This window comes from Gopherus flavomarginatus, chromosome 11 (genome assembly GCF_025201925.1).
Source record: "Gopherus flavomarginatus isolate rGopFla2 chromosome 11, rGopFla2.mat.asm, whole genome shotgun sequence".
NCBI classification, from domain to species: Eukaryota; Metazoa; Chordata; order Testudines; family Testudinidae; genus Gopherus; species Gopherus flavomarginatus.
The window spans coordinates 41,420,463-41,439,536 of record NC_066627.1 but is presented as its reverse complement, the minus strand read 5'-3'; the positions used below and the strand labels follow the sequence as shown (position 1 = coordinate 41,439,536).

The 19,074-nt window shown below is 44.0% G+C and overlaps 2 protein-coding genes across 4 annotated transcripts in view; both read left to right on the top strand.

Annotated features, from left to right (window-relative positions):
* Window positions 1-1,469, top strand: part of LOC127031059 (serine/threonine-protein phosphatase 4 regulatory subunit 1-like) — a 40,180-nt gene extending 38,711 nt beyond the window's left edge. For all 3 annotated transcript variants that reach the window (XM_050917770.1, XM_050917771.1, XM_050917769.1), the window contains one exon: window positions 393-1,469. In XM_050917770.1, the coding sequence (XP_050773727.1) occupies window positions 393-547 (155 nt within the window). In that variant the 3' untranslated portion in view covers window positions 548-1,469. The remainder of the gene's footprint in view (window positions 1-392) is intronic.
* Window positions 1,470-6,553: 5,084 nt separating this feature from the next.
* Window positions 6,554-17,706, top strand: ANKRD60 (ankyrin repeat domain 60). The gene is given in 4 exon segments (XM_050917822.1): window positions 6,554-6,949; window positions 8,092-8,222; window positions 10,294-10,459; window positions 17,235-17,706. Coding segments are annotated over 4 exon segments (885 nt in total). The 5' UTR covers window positions 6,554-6,663; the 3' UTR covers window positions 17,537-17,706.
* The last annotated feature ends 1,368 nt before the right edge of the window (window positions 17,707-19,074 follow it).

Here is a 19,074-nt window from a genome sequence, read left to right as displayed (position 1 = left end):
CAAAAGCAAAGAACCAGTTATAGAAATATTGAGTATTCAGCACAGAGCTCTCCCTTTGCCAAGCCCTAAGTGAAAGAAATTAAGAGAGGAAAAAAACAGCCTTCTTTCTCAACTTCTGTGGGCTTGCTTTAGCTTCCTCAGGGAGCTAGCCTCAAAGTTAGACACACTTCTCTGGATGAAGGAAGATGCTAACACTCATCTCACCATGTCTTTTGTGTGATCTGTAACTTTACTTTTTTTTTTTTTTTTTAATTTTGTTTATTAATTTAAAGCTTCATTCTCTCTCTTTTGGAAAAGGGTAAGAATAATTTTGTGATGTGCCTGTACAGTACAGCACAGCTTTGAATAAAACTGTTTTTCCCCCTACCCCTTTCTCCCCCTACTTGTTCTAGCTTATTTTAAAAGTGTTGGCAACCCTCATCTAGAAGCCGTGGAAGAGACTGTTCTAGCTTTACAGTCTGACAGAGACCAAGATGTGTCTTTTTTTGCCACTGTAAAACCAAAACTGAACAATATGGACACAACTTCCCTTGAAAAACAAAACTAAACCGTTCATCTACTACAAACCTCGAACATCAAAATGATGACACACTTCATGTTCTTGGAGGAACATGGAACCAAGCAATTTATTGCCTCCTTGGTCTGAGAGAAAAGGGCTTGTTGAAAATGCCATTATCTTCATTCAGTGACTATTTTTATATCTACAGCTGTGCTTCAGATGGGATGACTACATTCATACTTTTGTTCTTTTCCTTGTAAACATGGATTGTAACTCATCTCTACAAAAGGTCCAGTATTGTAAATACCCTCTTACGAAGTTGCACACATGCAGCATTTCAGTATCATCCGTTACAGTAATATATTTTTAAATACTGTATTTTAAAAAAATCCAGTAATAAAGCTGTTTGCTAGAAAGCCCTCTAAGCTGAAGTTAGTAAGCTTAAGTGTAGCTGCTTTCCCCCATTTTATTGTGGTTTTTATATATATTTTTTTGTTTATAGTTTTGCATTTTAGTATTTACCTGAAAAAATGTATATATGTGAATAGCTCCTGAAACGTGGCAAAAGAATTCAAAAAATTTTAATCCCACACCAGTGAGAATCATATAAGCCATTTTATGTTATACAACACAGGTCGCTTGTTGGAACTAAAGCACGGCTTACTTCTACTTTTAACATACATGTGATGTTTTTAAAATCAGGGCTTGACTTTCTCTGTATATTGGGGCAGTTTTTATTACTTTGTCTTTTTTAAACTGTATTATTATTATTATTTTATTATTAACATTTTTACTCCCTGCCATTAATCCTTGGTCTCCTTTTGTCACTGCTAGTACTAATAGGTGTGTAATATATATGGACTGTTAACTCCTCAACTGGAAATTGCTAATTCTGACCTAGCAAAGTTCATTTCATTCAAGGAACTGCAAGGTCACAGATTACATGAAGTCTCTGCAATAGGAAGTTAACCTCTATGACGGAGAAAGGTTCTTATGTTGTGGTCTCTGTACATTTCCATATAGTTCAGATTTCCAGAGTACAAAAGTTGACCTATTTTACTCTGCAAATTTGGTTTGTAGTATTGTAGCTGTTGTCATGATTCTTTTGGATTGGATGTAAACAAAAAATGAAATGGGGAAAACCAAGATTACATTAACTTGACAGGATATTGGATTCTTCTCATATCTAAACAGGAACTTCCGTAGAAAAAAATAGGGTGAAATCCTCTTTACTAAACCTGGCAGTTTTGCAGAATAGTCACTTAAGCTAAAGAACTGATTATTTTTTTTGAGCTCTGCTTATTTCAGGTCTGCCTTCCCCTCTGTATGAAGACCTGAACTAACATAGGATCTGATCCAAAACCTATTGAAGACAATGGGCTTTGAATCAGAACCACAGCCTTGCAGTATTTATACTGCATTATGGGGAAATGGATCTCATTACTTGCCATTAAAATTATTGTGTTCCACATTTGCCTAATATGTAAACAGACCAATGAAAGAATAGTTCCTTCCACTTTGTTTCATTGTTGTTATATTAATTACTTATATTGTCTGTCTGGAAGTTAAAAATACTAGTTTCTTAAAACTGGATTGTCAGCCTCATAGCAAGTAGCTTTCCCAGCCTGATTTGTGTGAGTTTTTTTTGTGTTTAATTTTGTGTAAATATTTACCCAACTAGTTTTGCATTACAATGTATAGTATTTGTAATAAATTGTTTGCTTGCAAGATCGTAAGATGTTTTTAGAAACTATAGGCAGAAATATATTGTTGCTATTTCAGAAAACAGTTTAAAATCTGTAAATTCCACAACTTCCACTCTTAATTTTTTAATATAATTTAAAACAAATGCCTCTTCAATGCAAACCAATTTTTTATGACTGCAATTTCTCAGCAAAAAAAAAATGCAAGTTAGTTTTTTTGTAGTTTTAATATCTTTTTCTAATGCTAACATTATACTAATGTTTTTTAAACAGTTCAAATTTTCTAAGAGTGTTCTGACCAGGTTTTATTTTTGTTGACTATTAACAAGTCGTTAAATTTCTCAGCACTGATCATAACGTTTTTAATGTACATAGATATGTTTTAAATGTACTGTATATCAAGTGGTTACTTTGAACATTAATACTGCCCAGCTTTCTGCTTCCATAATCGTCTTAAAAAGTTACCTTGTCCTGCAGTAACTTACTGGAAAATACAAACTTCTGTATGTTTGTGAAAGTTGGGATAGTTTTTCATGATGGTATTCTTAAAATCACTTGTAATCCACCAACTAAGGTCACTAAACATCCAAAACAAAAATTTGTGTTAATTCTTTTTTTGGCACCTTTCTAACTCCAGAAATTCACATCCATTTTAAATGATGTGATTTTGGGAGGTTTTTTAGTAGAGCTTTTAAAAATTTGTTAGAACTCTATAGTTGCATGCACTAGAGGGGACAACATAGATCTTCCTTTAACTTCAGACAACATGCAGTTCTAGTAAACTGACTCACTTTTTCCAAGGTGTGCATTTTGTTTTCATTTTATACTGGAAATACGACTTCAGCATGACTAGAGACTGCACTTTACCACTCACACTAGACAAATGGTTGCAATGAAGATTAAAGCTGTGTATTCACATGCAATTCTCTGGGCTGTTTAAATTATGCAAAAACTGTATTTAAAAGCCAAATATAGCAAAGTGAGATAGGCAGTCCACTTTTGCAAAAGCAGCAAGAATATCACTCTAAAACACGTTTGGCTAAGGGACATGAGAATAACATTAGTGGTGCAATATTGCTTGGATGCTGTAGAAAATTATCAGGCACTTGTAATCCAAAGCATGTTAGTCATGTTGCTTAGAATTCAGACTCACTGTATCCGCTATATAGGATACACACTTGGCAACTAACAGGATTCTGCCCTAGTGGCAGCTGTCATCTATAAACAGTGTTGTTTAGAGTCCAAATAAGTGGAGACACTCTGGAAGTGCCACTGATTTGCCAGAATATAGAATCTATGTAACTTTCTATTGTATTTATCTCAATAAATCTCATGACTGTTTTATGAAATGGCTTTGTGGTAATTGACTCATGTTATAACTAGCATATGCAACTTGTTTTCTTCATCTGCTTAAAATACAAGTTCAGTACTAAGGATTATAAAGTGATAATTATGTGGTTAAAAATAAACCACGAACGGCTATAGATTAACAAGGAAAACGAATATAAAATACCCTAGTGCATACGTGCAATGTGGCAGAGTTAATGTTGCTGTACGAGCCTTAATAATAGAATTTCCTCACTTTTCTTGATTTCTTAATGTTGCATCAGTGCTAAGTTTTCCATATAGGAGACATGGGGAGTGGGGGAGGAAAGAGGATGTCACAGGGGCCATTCACTGCTAGGGGCACCTCCTCCTGGCCCATCTGGGATTTAGCTCCTTCCAGGTGCTGCCCCCTCCTCTGGTGGTCTGTCCACCCAGCTTCTTGTGTCACCCTGCAGCCCCTCTTGCTCCAGGAACTGCAGCTTCCTTTTCGTGACTTTGGCCTTCTGGCCAGGTCACTATGTGTGTTTCCCTCTTCCGGGGTATCAACGTTTTTCCTCAGTGCCAGTCTCAGGCAGTCTTCCCATTCATTTCCCCATGGTGCCACTTCCTCTGTGGCTAGCAGGGGAACCTGGGCCTGCCCTCTACTCTGGGTTCCAGCTCAGGGACCCTCTAATGAGCAGCCAAGGTCTGTTCTCTCCTGGACCTTCCTACCTTTCCCTGAGTCCTTCCCTATCTTCCCCCCACACCCCCGTTTGCCTGCCCAAACGGCCTCCTCCCAGGGAGTAACTGTAGGCTACTTGCCTCTGTAGTCCCAAACACACCTCCCTCCTTCCAGTGAGTGACTGCAGACTGTTCCCCCACAACTCCCCAGCTGCTCTCAGCGATTGGGTTTGATTCAGGCCCTTCTTGTTTCACTCCATCTGAGCCTCATCCTGCTGCCTGGCTCCTCCAGGTGCAGCCTGGGAGTTAATTGGCCCAGCTAGCCACCTTAACCCTTCCAGGGCTTTTGCGGGTGGACACCCCATCACAGGGGGGATGCTGGTTATTAATTTTCACTCATCTCTGTGCTGCTCTCTGCCTCTCAAGGTCTGTCATCCTCTTTTTCACCTCCCCTAGATCTCTGTGCCTTCCTGTAAATGAATTGTGAAGGTCTCCCATGCTTCTCCCCAGCTGTTACTTACCTCTTCTGCCCCAACCTCCTCTGTACCTGTCTCCCCTTCTCAAGGTGCTCTCCTGCACTCCTTCCCCAGCTCTTCCCTTTTTTCCCTCTTTTGGGTTCCTCACCTAATGTGCTCCTATGCCCAGCCTCAAGGTCCCCCTGTGTCTATTCCCCACTCCTGCCTTTACCAAAGAGCAACTCTTCTTCCCCCTCCTCCCTCAGACTCCTCCACATGATCATAAATGAGAAAACTCTACCTATTGCCTCCACCTGGCTTCTGGGAAGGAGGAAACAAAGCTGCTGCTGGTGAGCAGGCTGGTGACTGTGCCTCCTCCCCAACTGTCTCAACTGCTGCCCTTTGAGGGTCTGGCCTTTGTTCCCCTTTGAGCAGGAAGAAGGGAAGGACCCCAGTCCTGCAGAGCAGAGACTTAGGGCTTGTCTACACTGGCAACTTTCCGCGCTGTAAAGCAGCTTTTTGCGCTCAAACTGCAGAGGTGCACTCACTGCCAAGCCACAAAAAAACCACCTTGACGAGAGTTGTAAGGGTATTTCTGCAGAGGCTCCAGTGCTCTATTCCCAGTGTAGACACTTGATTGCTTTCTGTGCTGTAATTGGCCTCCGGAGCTGTCCCATAATGCCTCAAGTGACCAGTCTGCTCATTGTTTTGAACTTGGCTTCCCTGGAGACATGCACGCCTCCCCTTTCAAAGCATGATCTGCCCTGGGACACAAAGCAAACCATCAATGTGGAATGCCTGTGCTGTTGAACACAGAGTGTGTGTGTGTGTGTGTGTGTGTGTGTGTGTGTGTGTGTGTGTGTGTGTGTGTGTGTGTGTGTGTGTGTGTGTGTGTGTGTGTGTGTGTGTGTGTGTGTGTGTGTGTGTGTGTGAGGCTGCTGTGCAGAGAGCCCAGCGAGGGAGGTGGGGTTCCCCCTGCCTCAGCAGTGGTTGCTTCCTGCTGCTGTCTGAACATGCTGACACACTCTCTGTCCCCCAAAACACAGTCTCTCTCCCCCCCACCATACGCGCACACACGCTCCCTGTCTCACACTTCCCCCTCCACCCCACTTCAGTTGAAAAGCAGCTGGCAATGTTGTAGGATGCCCACGGGCCAAGGGGATTGGGAAACCTGCCTAGAATCATAGAATATCAAGGTTGGAAGGGACCTCAGGAGGTCATCTAGTCCAACCCCCTGCTCAAAGCAGGACCAATCCCCAGACATAATTTTTGCCCCAGATCCCTAAATGGCCCTTCTCAAGGATTGAACTCACCCTGGGTTTAGCAGGCCAATGCTCAAACCACTGAGCTATCCCTCACCCCTCATCATGTGATGCTGTGCCTGCCAGATGAGGCATTGCAAACCCTTCCCAAGGCACCCTGTGGTGAGTTGCACAGTGGGATAGCTACCACAGTACACTGCTGTCTTTGCCGTTGTAAGAACTGCTAATGTGGATGCACTCTAGCATCACAACGAGCACAGTGTGGACATGCAACAGTGTTTAATTCCAGCTTTTTAATAAAAGTGGTATGACTTGTGGTGCAGAAACTTGCCAGTGTAGACATACCCATAGATGCAGCCTTCACCCTGCTCCCCAGCCAGCATCTTAGTACAGAAAGAAGGAAAAGAGTTGGCTGAGTTACTGCTCCCAGCAGGCTTGCTCCCTCTCCCCTTCCCTGGCTGCCCTCCAGCCAACTAAAAGCTCTTGTCACTGTTGGTGAAAGTTGCGGGGGTGAGACTGAGCACCCTTTAATCACACTGCATGTGCCCTGATGGTACATAAGTTCCAAAGGAGCAATGATGACACACCCATGCCACTGTGATTGCAACATGACATCATACTTAAGCTGCCTAGCTAGCTATTATGTTTCATGTATGATATACATCTAAGCCACATCCTTCATGCTGCCCAGATGTACTATGATATGCTAATACTGCCCAAGTAACGTCACCTGGAGGGTGTTTAATAGCAATGGCCTAATGGCAGGAAGACGGAGTGGCCGCCACCAGGTCCAACCCCAACCCTGAGGTGGTCCTATGTTTTGGTTCAACCCCTGCTCCAAGCAGGGAAAGAACCACAAAGTGGTCCCGAGCAGCAGCTTGCCCCACCGGCTCTTCAGCATCACAATCCATCTGGCTGAAACTAGTGAGACTTTCTCATTAGCCGGGTGCTACAGCGACTTGACTGTGTTGAAGCTGAAGCACCATCTGGAGCTGCTAACTGGTATCCCTCTGCATTTCCAACGCCTCCAGTACCTGGATGAAGGTGGGGACTTCTAACATCCTGGGGGTCTTCAGTCTGGGTTCCTTGCCACATCTGGTGTCCCCAATACCTGCTTTAAGGTCAGGGGCCACCCCTGTCAATTCCAGTGACACTAGTACCTGGATGAAGATCCAAGACCTTCTTTTCTTTTTCCTACTACATTCCTGGAACCCATCTCTTGCTTCAACCCTTAGCATTCTCTCCTCCAGCTCTGGGATGCCCTGCAGGGCTTGGGAACCCCACTCACCCATAGCTGCTTGGGAGCTTTCCCCGATGGATGCCAGGGCTGAGCTCTCAATTTTGGCAGAATTTAACCTTTCACTATTTTTTAAAATTGCCTAGTGCTTAAGGCTTTGGTGAAACTCTTCCAGTGTGAACAGAGTGCAAACTGAAGCGGGGCCCTCTTCCTGAGTCTGCAGAAAGGCAGCTCAGAGCTTTGCCAAGTTGCAGCACTGTGAAACTAACAAGATTTCTGGTCAGTTACCCTGCTGCTCTTTAGAACCCAGTGATAACTGTCCAGAGTTATTTTTGCTGCCGAACTTCATATTTTTGGAGAGTTTATATAAATGTTTGTCAGGGATCCCCTCCTCAAAACCCACTTATACCTTAACACCCATTTCAAAACAAACAGCTCCTTCTCTCCCCGACCCCTTTGTTTTTAGAATAAAAAACAAACAGTTGTGTGCGACACACACATGCTCTGTATATATTTTAACTGTATCCCTCTTTACCTCTTACCATTGCACCTTTCATATGTTATGTGTCATCTTAGGTCCTGATCCTTCAATGAGCTCTGTGTTGAAATGAGTCTACTCAGGTGGAGCTTTTTGCAGAAGCAGGGCTTTAGATTATAAACTTTTCCAGGCAGGCAGCCTGTGTTTGCTTTTGAGTTTGCACAGCACTGGCACAATAGGGCTTTGATCCTGGATGGTGCATCTGGGTGCTTTTGCGACTTATTTCTCAAACAATAAATGAGCCGACAGCAAAGCCAGATCAAAGTTCTGTTTACTAGAAAAAAACCAAAAGATTTTCAAATGGTCTCATAGCGAGGGAATCTCTTCAGTTGATATGCATGTTCATTTCTCTTTTAATAACCCAGTTCTTTGCAAATGCTATCTTGACTTCTTGTTTTTCATTCCCTCCAGTAGATCTGCCAGATGAGTCTACGTTTAAGTACAATGATATTGTCCCTGGTGGAACAATTACTATACGCATCTGGCGACAAGATGGCTGGGGACTTCTCGTGGCAGCTGCTGCTGAAGGAAATATTACCCAGGTTGATTCCATTGCTTTCGTAAACGATAGGTCTGCTTTGTGCAAGCACTCTAAAAGGGAGATTGTTAAAAGATTCATGTACTAGATGAATATCTTCAGAGAGCAGCAAATAGTGGGGTTGCTGTATATGGGGTTCTACATCAAAAACCGATGGGGTGATCTTGAGCACCTGCTAGTGGTAAAACCCAATGAAAGGTTGACCACAGGAATGCTCCGGGACTTCAATATGTCCATCCATTTCTGAAGGAAGTTTATGGACAACTAGGAATCTGAAGAGGATGAACAGCTTTGGGAAGGAGGGGAGAAGATCTTTGATGCAGTTGGTTCACTTTAGCAGCCAGCCTGCTTGTTTTGTTAAACTATGGCCTTAGTTGTAGTGGACTTGCTTTTGTCGCCACTACAATTTGGTTATATTTTTGGTAGTGGTATTTCCCAATTCTTTTTCCTGCCCACAGTCATACTATTGTTTGATCAATATTCTACCACATGGGAGAGTCTTTATTACTCTCATTGCAAATTGCCACTATTTTAAATATCTCTTCTCTTCTGACACTTTTTATCACCATGCTTTTTCTGTGGGTAGCAATAATAATAATACTTGGTATTTACATAGCACTCTTCATCCATATATCTCCAAGTGCTTTAAAAAGGTGAGTAAACCTTTATTATCACAGTTATAGCTAGGGAAACTGAGGCACACAGGATATGTGAGTTGCCCAAAGTCATGTGAGTCAATGGCAGAGCTTTGAATATAACCCATCTCACATGGTCCTTTATCCACTGACTCCTGAGTAAGGACCATAGGTTAAGGACTCCTTCAAAGCTCATGAAGCTTCCAAAATCAATGGAAGGGAGGGACTACTGTCGCAAAATCTGCATCTTATCCACAGGTCCTGGGAGTTCCATTGGTCTGCAGCCACATACTCTTGAGTTGTGATCTTTGACTAGCTAAGTAGGCTTTGGCTGGGTCAGTTCTGAGATGGTAGATCTCTGTGGAACACATGGTCTTCAGTGATTCAGAAGATGGCATTCTTCTCTCTGGAATTAGTACTGAACCAGGGTCTGAATTAGAGGGTAATGTGTTGTAGATTCAAGGTCCTGACTAGCTGTGGTCATGAAATATCCCATGGCATGTTAGGAGGGCTCTTTACTCAGTTGCGTTGGCTAAATTCCAACTTGGCTAATTACATTGTGTTCATCTACATTTCCACAACTGTTTGACATGAATACAGAGGTGTTCACTTCCTGTCCTGCAGTGTTGTGTAATGTTGCAATGCACTGGTAAGTAGCTGCTATGTTTTGAGCCAGAGGTGGCTGTATTTCACTGTTAGGTAAACTGAAATTGGTTCTAGTGTATATGTCAGTTTGAAGGCCTGATTCTATGTTCTTTGTGCACCCAAAATTCCTACTGATCCTGTATTGACTGGGCAGGCAACATTGGAGTGGGCCAGAAATGCTATGGTGTCTTCGGAGATGAAACATGCAGTGTATTATTTTATGCATTATACTTTTAGCTGGTAAAAAAAAAATAATTCCTGTTTAAAACTGTTTTTCAACCAAAAATTGGGTTTTCAGCTAAATGACCTAGAGTGTCATGATATGTTACCTCCCTTCACCAAGAGGAATGACGATGGTGCATCATGGGAGATGTAATCTGACCAGGCAATCCATCCTATTGAGGAGAATGGGAGCATGAGGCACCTAAACTACAACTCCCATGAGGCACCGTGGCAGCATTTCAGAATTGAAATATTTTGGCTTTTGATTTTTCACCAAAAAACTCTAAAGCTTTCTATCGAGGTGTGTGGGAGGAGAAATCTTTTCTGATCAGCTGTAATTATAATTCCACCGACCTGAAGACCCAAAGTGTCTTCTAGAGACACACACCCCTTTCCCCTCTTCCCTCCCCCCAAGTTGCAGTGCACAGGCAGCTGCCTAGCCAAGGGTCAGTTTAAGTTTAGAATGTAAGACCATGTACTTTGAGTCTTTGTAGGTATCTACACACCTTTAATATTGGAATTGATTGATTGAATCGGTCAGCATTTGTGTGATGTTTTCATTTATTTTACCAGCTAATGAATTTAGGAGTTACAAAGGGATCCACATGCAGCACTCCAAATTCACAGTTACTGAGACCAGAAGAGAAAAAGGAATGGATTGCACACCGAGCATTCGTGGCATTGTACATTGCCAGTCACAGAGGCCACACTGCAGCTGTAGAATTTCTCCTTGAAAATGGTAATATTCATTCATTTTTAAGGGGCCCTTACGATCATCTAGACTGATTTCCTGCATAAGGCAGGGGCAGAATTTTCCCCAGTGATTCCTGAATCAAGCCAAACGCCCAATTTAGTTCAAGCGCAAGTCAACTTTTCGAAAGGCATTCAGTTGGGAGGAAGAATCCACCCCAGCCCTTGGTAAACTGTTCCTATAGTTCATGACCGTCAGGGTTAAAAATGGGCATCTCATTTCCAATTTGGATTTTTCTGACTTCAGCTTCAGCCTCAGAATATTGTCGTTATTTATCATATTTATTCCCATAGCACCTGTAGTCACTTTCAGCTCTTGGGTGGCTTCACCAGCCAGCAAAGCGGATGGGAAAAGCGCCCAGAATTATCCATTGAAGGCCTGTCCTCAGGGCCTGCTTGGTCACACACAAAAGCAAACCAACTGAAAACCACTAGGCAATAATCCCCAGAGATTTCCTCTGCTGGCAGCCAGGAGGAGAAACCTACCCTTCCCTTTAGACCCACCTTCCCCTCCCTTTTATACTTTGCCTGGAGCAGCCATGTGACCAGCAGGGACCAGTTAAGTTTGCAATCTGCAGCACCTTTACATAGTTATTCTTATTTGCTTAAAATCTGGTATTTCTCTCCCCCCCACCCCAGTTTTCTTTGGAGAATCTGCTATAGAGACTAAAGAAGTGATTTGTTTTTCTACCATCTAATCCAGGGGCGGGCAAACTATGGCCCCGGGGCTGCATCCGGCCCTTCAGACATTTTAATTTGGCCCTTGAGCTCCTGCCAAGAAGCGGGGTCTGGGGCTTGCCCCACTCTGGTGCTGCAGCCGGGGAGTGGGGTAGGGGGATTGCCCCACTCCATGCAGTTCCCAGAAGCAGTGACATGTCCCCCCTCTGGCTCCTATGCATAGGGACAGCTGGGAGGCTCCGCATGCTGCCCTCGCCCCAAGCGCCGCCGCAACTCCCATTGGCTGGGAACTGTGGCCAATGGGAGCTGCAGGGGCAATGCCTGCCGACAGGGCGGCACCTGCAGACAGGGCTGCCCGGAGAGCCACCTGGCCATGTCTCCACATAGGAGCTGGAGTGGGGACATGTCACTGCTTCTGGGAGCTGCATGAGATAAGCGCCACCAAGAGCCTGCACCCCTGATGCCCTGCGCCCCAAGCTCCTGCCCCAGCTCTGATCCCCCTCCTGCCCTCTGAACCCCTCAGTCCCAGCCCAAAGCACCCTCCTGCACCCCAACCCCCTCATCCCCAGCCCCACCCCAGAGCCCACACCCCCACCAGAGTCCTCCCCCTCCTGCACCCTGAACTCTTCATTTCTGGTCCCAAACCAGAGCCCGCACCCCCAGCTGAAGCCATCACCCTCTCCTACATCTCAACCCCCAATTTCGTGAGAATTCATGGCCCGCCATACAATTTCCATACTCAGATGTGGCCCTCAGGCTAAAAAATTTGCCCATCCCTGATCTAACCCATATATAACTTCACCATCCGGCTGGTCCTATGAAAATTGACAATGAAAATAAGACCAACCAGGGCATCCCTCTGTAGGGCATGTGGAAGATGCTGCACATGCTCTTTTTGTGATGGGCTCCATAGAGTCCTCTTAAAGTGAACCTTGGTGATTCCAACGTTGTTGACTGGCTCCTCAAGACTATTCAGCTGTTTCCTCCCTGCCCCACCCCTTACTAAACCTAGCCTTGCTCGTCTTGCCCACAGGCAGTCAATGTATAGGAAATCACACACTCTGCCACGTGCTTTGAAAAGCCAGATGTTTCGTCTCAGGTTGTTTCCATGCTGATCAAACGCTGGGCCAGTCAAATACTGTTTTTGTATTTTATTATATCTTTATATGACACTAGGAGTCTGATCCAAAGTGCATTGGAAAAAAAAAGGGATCCTTTCTATTGGCTTCACTGGGGTTTGCAGGCTGGATGCCAGCACTATGAGCCTTTCTACTTCAGCTACCAGTGTGCACTGTGATCCAACCCCTACACTTGCCTATCTGTACTGCATGAGTATTACGCCATCACTGTTTTGCTTCTGGTGAGGCAATCTCCATCATTAACAGCTGTGCTCAGATCCTGAAGTCTATTGCTTTAAACCCCAATAAATACTTGACCCCACCACAGAAGTCAGGCTAGGAACTACATGGAATCATAGAAGCTTAGGGTTGGAATAGACCTTAGGAGGTCATCTAGTCCAACACCTTGCTCAAAGCAACACCAATCCCAACTAAATCATCCCAGCCAGGGCTTTGTCAAGCCAGGCCTTAAAAAACCTCTAAAGATGGAGATTCCATCACCTCCCTAGGTAACCCATTCCAGTGCTTCACCATTCTCCTAGTGAAATAGTTTTTCCTAATATCCAACCTAGACTTCCCCCACTGCAACTTGAGACTATTGCTCCTTGTTCCGTCATCTGCCACTACTGAGAACAACTTAGCTCCATCCTCTTTGGAACCCTCCTTCAGGTAGTTGAAGGCTGATATCAAATCCTCCCTCACTCTTCTTTTCTGAAGACTAAACAAGCCTGTTCCTTCAGCCTCTGCTCATAAGTCATGTGCCTCAGCCCCCTAATCGTTTTCATTGCCCCCCGCTGGACTCTTTCATAGATTAATAGACTCTAGGACTGGAAGGGACCTTGAGAGGTCATCGAGTCCAGTCCCCTGCCCTCATGGCAGGACCAAATACTGTCTAGACCATCCCTGATAGACATTTATCTAACCTACTCTTAAATATCTCCAGAGATGGAGATTCCACAACCTCCCTAGGCAATTTATTCCAGTGTTTAACCACCCTGACAGTTAGGAACTTTTTCCTAATGTCCAACCTAAATCTCCCTTGCTGCAGTTTAAGCCCATTGCTTCTTGTTCTATCATTAGAGGCTAAGGTGAACAAGTTTTCTCCCTCCTCCTGATGACACCCTTTTAGATACCTGAAAACTGCTATCATGTCCCCTCTCAGTCTTCTCTTTTCCAAACTAAATAAACCCAATTCTTTCAGCCTTCCTTCATAGGTCATGTTCTCAAGACCTTTAATCATTCTTGTTGTTCTTCTCTGGACCCTCTCCAATTTCTCCACATCTTTCTTGAAATGCGGTGCCCAGAACTGGACACAATACTCCAGTTGAGGCCTAACCAGCACAGAGTAGAGCGGAAGAATGACTTCACGTGTCTTGTTTACAACATACCTGTTAATGCATCCCAGAATCACGTTTGCTTTTTTGGCAACAGTATCACACTGTTGACTCATATTTAGCTTGTGGTCCACTATGACCCCTAGATCTCTTTCTGCCATACTCCTTCCTAGACAGTCTCCTCCCATTCTGTATGTGTGAAACTGATTGTTCCTTCCTAAGTGGAGCACTTTGCATTTGTCTTTATTGAACTTCATCCGGTTTACCTCAGACCATTTCTCCAATTTGTCCAGATCATTTTGAATTTTGACCCTGTCCTCCAAAGCAGTTGCAATCCCTCCCAGTTTGGTATCATCTGCAAACTTAATAAGCGTACTTTCTATGCCAACATCTAAGTCGTTGATGAAGATATTGAACAGAGCCGGTCCCAAAACAGACCCCTGCGGAACCCCACTTGTTATACCTTTCCAGCAGGATTGGGAGCCATTAATAACTACTCTCTGAGTACGGTTATCCAGCTAGTTATGCACCCACCTTATAGTAGCCCCATCTAAATTGTATTTGCCTAATTTATCGATAAGGATATCATGCGAGACCGTATCAAATGCCTTACTAAAGTCTAGGTATACCACATCCACCGCTTCTCCCTTATCCACAAGGCTCGTTATCCTATCAAATAAAGCTATCAGATTGGTTTGACATGATTTGTTCTTTACAAATCCATGCTGGCTATTCCCTATCACCTTACCGCCTTCCAAGTGTTTGCAGATGGTTTCTTTAATTACTTGCTCCATTATCTTCCCTGGCACAGAAGTTAAACTAACTGGTCTGTAGTTTCCTGGGTTGTTTTTATTTCCCTTTTTATAGATGGGCACTATATTTGCCCTTTTCCAGTCTTCTGGAATCTCTCCCATCTCCCATGACTTTCCAAAGATAATAGCTAGAGGCTCAGATACCTCCTCTATTAACTCCTTGAGTATTCTAGGATGCATTTCATCAGGCCCTGGTGACTTGCAGGCATCTAACTTTTCTAAGTGATTTTTAACTTGCTCTTTTTTTATTTTATCTTCTAAACCTTCCCCCTTCCCATAAGCATTCACTGTGTTAGACATTCCTTCAGACTTCTCAGTGAAGACCGAAACAAAGAAGTCATTAAGCATCTCTGCCATTTCCAAGTTTCCTGTTACTGTTTCTCCCTCCTCACTGAGCAATGGACCTACCCTGTCCTTGGTCTTCCTCTTGCTTCTAATATATTGATAAAAAGTCTTCTTGTTTCCCTTTATTCCCATAGCTAGTTTGAGCTCATTTTGTGCCTTTGCCTTTCTAATCTTACCCCTGCATTCCTGTGTTGTTTGCCTTTATTCATCCTTTGTAATCTGACCTAGTTTCCATTTTTTATGAGACTCCTTTTTATTTTGTAGGTCTTGCAAGATCTTGTGGTTAAGCCAAGATGGTCTTTTGCCACATTTTCTATCTTTCCTACCCATTGGAATAGCTTGCTTTTGGGCCCTTAATAGTGTCCCTTTGAAAAACTGCCAACTTTCCTCAGTTGTTTTTCCCCTCAGTCTTGATTCCCATGGGACCTTACCTATCAGCTCTCTGAGCTTACCAAAATCCATCTTCCTGAAATCCATTGTCTCTATTTTGCTGTACTCCCTTCTACCCTTCCTTAGAATTGCAAACTCTATGATTTCATGATCAGTTTCACCCAAGCTTTCTTCTACTTTCAAATTCTCAACGAGTTCCTCCCTATTTGTTAAAATCAAGTCTAGAACAGTTTCCCCCCCAGTAGCTTTTTCAACCTTCTGAAATAAAAAGTTGTCTGCAATGCAGTCCAGGAACTTATTGGATAGTCTGTGCCCCGTGGTGTTATTTTCCCAACATATATCTGGATAGTTGAAGTCCCCCATCACCACCAAATCTTGGGCTTTGGATAATTTTGTTAGTTGTTTAAAAAAAGCCTCATCCACCTCTTCCACCTGATTAGGTGGTCTGTAGTAAACTCCTAGCACAACATCACCCTTGTTTTTTACCCCTTTTATCCTAACCCAGAGACTCTCAACACTTCCGTCTCCTATGTCCATCTCCACCTCAGTCCAGGTGTGTACATTTTTAATACGTAAGGCAACAACACCTCCTCCCTTTTTCTCCTGTCTATCCTTCCTGAGCAAACTATACCCATCCACACCAACATTCCAATCACGTGTATTATCCCACCAAGTTTCAGTGATGCCAACAATGTCATAGTTGTATTTATTTATTAGCACTTCCAGTTCTTCCTGCTTATTACCCATACATCTCGCATTTGTGTATAGGCATCTAAGATACTGGTTTGATCTTGCCTCCCAGTTTTGCCCTGACCCTCCTTTCTCTCTGCCATTATAGCCCACGCTCCCTCTTGTTTCTGACCCATCTCCCAGGTCTTCATGTTCCCCACTTACCTGTGGGCTTTGCTCACCTGTCCCTGTCGAACCTAGTTTAAAGCCCTCCTCACTAGGTTAGCCAGTCTGTGTGCAAATAGGGTCTTTCCCCTCCTTGAAAGGTGAACGCCATCTCTGCCTAGCAGTCCTTCCTCAAATAGCATTCCAATTTGTTCACATCCTTTCTGTAGTGGAGGGCCCAAAACTGGATGCAGTATTCTATATGTGGCCTCACCAGTGCCGAATAGAGGGGAATAATCACTTCCCTCGATCTGCTGGCAGTGCTCCTACTACTGCAGCCCAATATGCCATTAGCCTTCTTTCAACAAGGGCACACCGTTGACTTATCCAGCTTCTAGTCCACTGTAATCCCCAGGTCCTTTTCTGCAGAACTGCTGCTTAGCCGGTTGGTCCCCAGCCTGTAGCAGTGCATGGGATTCTTCCATCCTAAGTGCAGGATACTGCACACGTCCAGTAGAGTGTGGGAATTTGTGCCTACCACTAAACATTTGCCATACACATTTTACTGTCATGAATCTTATAAATGATACATTCAGTTGGGAAAATGTGGTTCTTGACAAGAAGACATTAATACAGTTTAATCTAGAGTGTTAACAAATGGCACTGAAGAGCATTCCCTGATGTTTTTATAACATGGCCTCAGGTGCATCTATTCAAGCTGTGAACCCATGCAACACAAGAACAAAGCATGAGTGGTTTACTCATGTCACCCGAATCCCCTAAATGGAAGGACATTTCTTTATCATCACTGACATGTCTTACTGTGGAGTTGCTAAGAGGTGAGGAAAAGGATCCAGCAATGCTCTTCTGGTCCAAGGTTCTCACACCCAACCTTGACAAAAATGGCTGTTCCCTTCCTGATTATCATCCTTGTAACGGTTTGATCAGCCATCAGGAACTCCAGAAAAAAATCTAGTTAAGTAATAATTCTTCATGTGCCGTACATAAGGCATGGGCAGACTCTGGTGCCCTGAACAGAACGGGTGTATATCAGTTCTCAGACATGATGGTACTCAGAACCAAGGCAGAGAGAGCATTTGGCCTGTAGATATTTGTTAATTTAAATAAGGGTGATTTATTCAAGTTCCTTTCTTAAAGAGGATTTAATTTTCACCTTCCTTGAACATGCCAAGGGACGTGCACTCTCCTCTTCTGGCTTATTGGGTTCTGAATGTGCATTATCTTCTCCGCAGGTGCAGACTTGCATGTTAAAACACCATTGGGGAGGACTGCTCTTCACGCTGCCACTGTCATGGGCCGATGTGACTGCATTGATCTGCTCCTTAGCTGGGGGGCACAAACTTCTGACCCAGACAATGAGGGACAAAGTGCAGTGAGCCTAGCCCGCCTCTGGGGCCAGAAGCAAAGTGAACGCAGACTGTTCCATTTCCAGTGGCAGCAGAGAGCAACTGGTACCACATCACCCTCGCCAAGTCAGAAGTTGGATTCCAGGACACAGAGGTCTCAGTCACGTGCTAAAACACACGTGGGCTAATTTATTTCGTGCTGGCCAGTTTCAGAGGACAGTCAATAATTCTCCCAGAAAGCCACATGTTAAATATTGGGGGGAGGGGGAAATCTGTGTGGTTCAGATACTAAATGAACTCTTGTGTTGGTGATGCTGCAGCCTTGATGACAGAAGGCTTGACAGCACAGCTCCCAGACACACTCATAATTTGTAGGTTATAGGGATCTGGAAAATTGTTACATAACCATTTCAGCCATTTAATTAATACACTTAGTAGCGAGAGCTCCGACCTGCCTGTGAACTCACCTTGGAATGCTCTGTGTTGGGGTAATTTTCTGATGGTTGGCACTAAGTTGTGACAGTGTTGTCTAGTGGGTACATCAGAGGGCTAGGAATTAGGACTTCTAGGTTATTAACCCCGTTTTCCTGACGAATTTCTATGTAATGTCTGGCTGGTCACTTAAGGCTTGCTTGCTTCAGACATGGGGGGTTTCTATTCCCATGACTGTATGTAAATCAGGTGTGCAGACGAGTGGCTAATTATGGTCACTGGCAGGTGCAGTCAGGCTAATTGTGCATGGAAATTAGGCAGGCCATTGGGTCCTCAGCTTTTTAAACAATTAGGTCTGGAGGAGGGTGGATTTTCAAAAGCACCTGAGGGAATGACATACCCAACTCCCATTGACTTTCAAGAGGTGCTGGGCACCCAACTTGGATGCATTAAGAAAATCCCACTTTAATTTTTTGGGGTCCCATTTTTCAAGGACCCACTGCCAGATCTTTCAAGAGCTCTGCTCTCATTTAGGCATCTAAATGAGGGGCAGATTTTCAAAAGCGCTCATCCCCCAGCAGCTCCCATTGAAAATCTGCCCTTCAGGGTCACCAAAGAGCTTCAGACCTAGCAGCTTCTGACTAGGCAACAGCCACAGTTGTCAGTGAGAGCTGAGCACTTCTGAAAATCTGGCTCACTGCCTGTTTGCTTGGTAAGCTCTGTGCATACCGAGGGCGCTTTATAAATGGGAACAAAGCGATTCATTCTCAGTTCCTTGTGTCCAACCAACATTTTCTTAATTTGCTAACGGGAAGGCACAAAAATTTCCAATTTAAATAGCACATGAGTGGATTTCAGAGTCCACATCTAGGTGTTTTTATGCAGAGATGAAATGAGCATATCCAAAATGTGATGTACAGTGGTGGACTTTTATGGATCATTGCTCTCGGAGCAACATGTGAATCAGGAGCACCTGTAAGACACTAATGCTTGTGCAGGGCTAAGATCCTCTGTGGGTGGGATTGTGGCTGTAGTGTTGGACTTTGAGTTGACTCCTGAGTTTGTACCTAGCTCTGCCACGGATTTTACTGCATGTCCTTGTCAAGTTATTTAGGGTGGGATCCATGAAGGGACTGGGATATTGCAACTCTAAGCATCATCATCCCCTAACCTTTAGTAAATCACAGAAACAACACATGATCCACAAAGCCTATTTGGGTGCCTTGGCTCCCTGTACCAGGATTAGGGAACCCTCCGCTGCAGGTGGCAGAGGCATTCTCTTTCTGGCCCAATG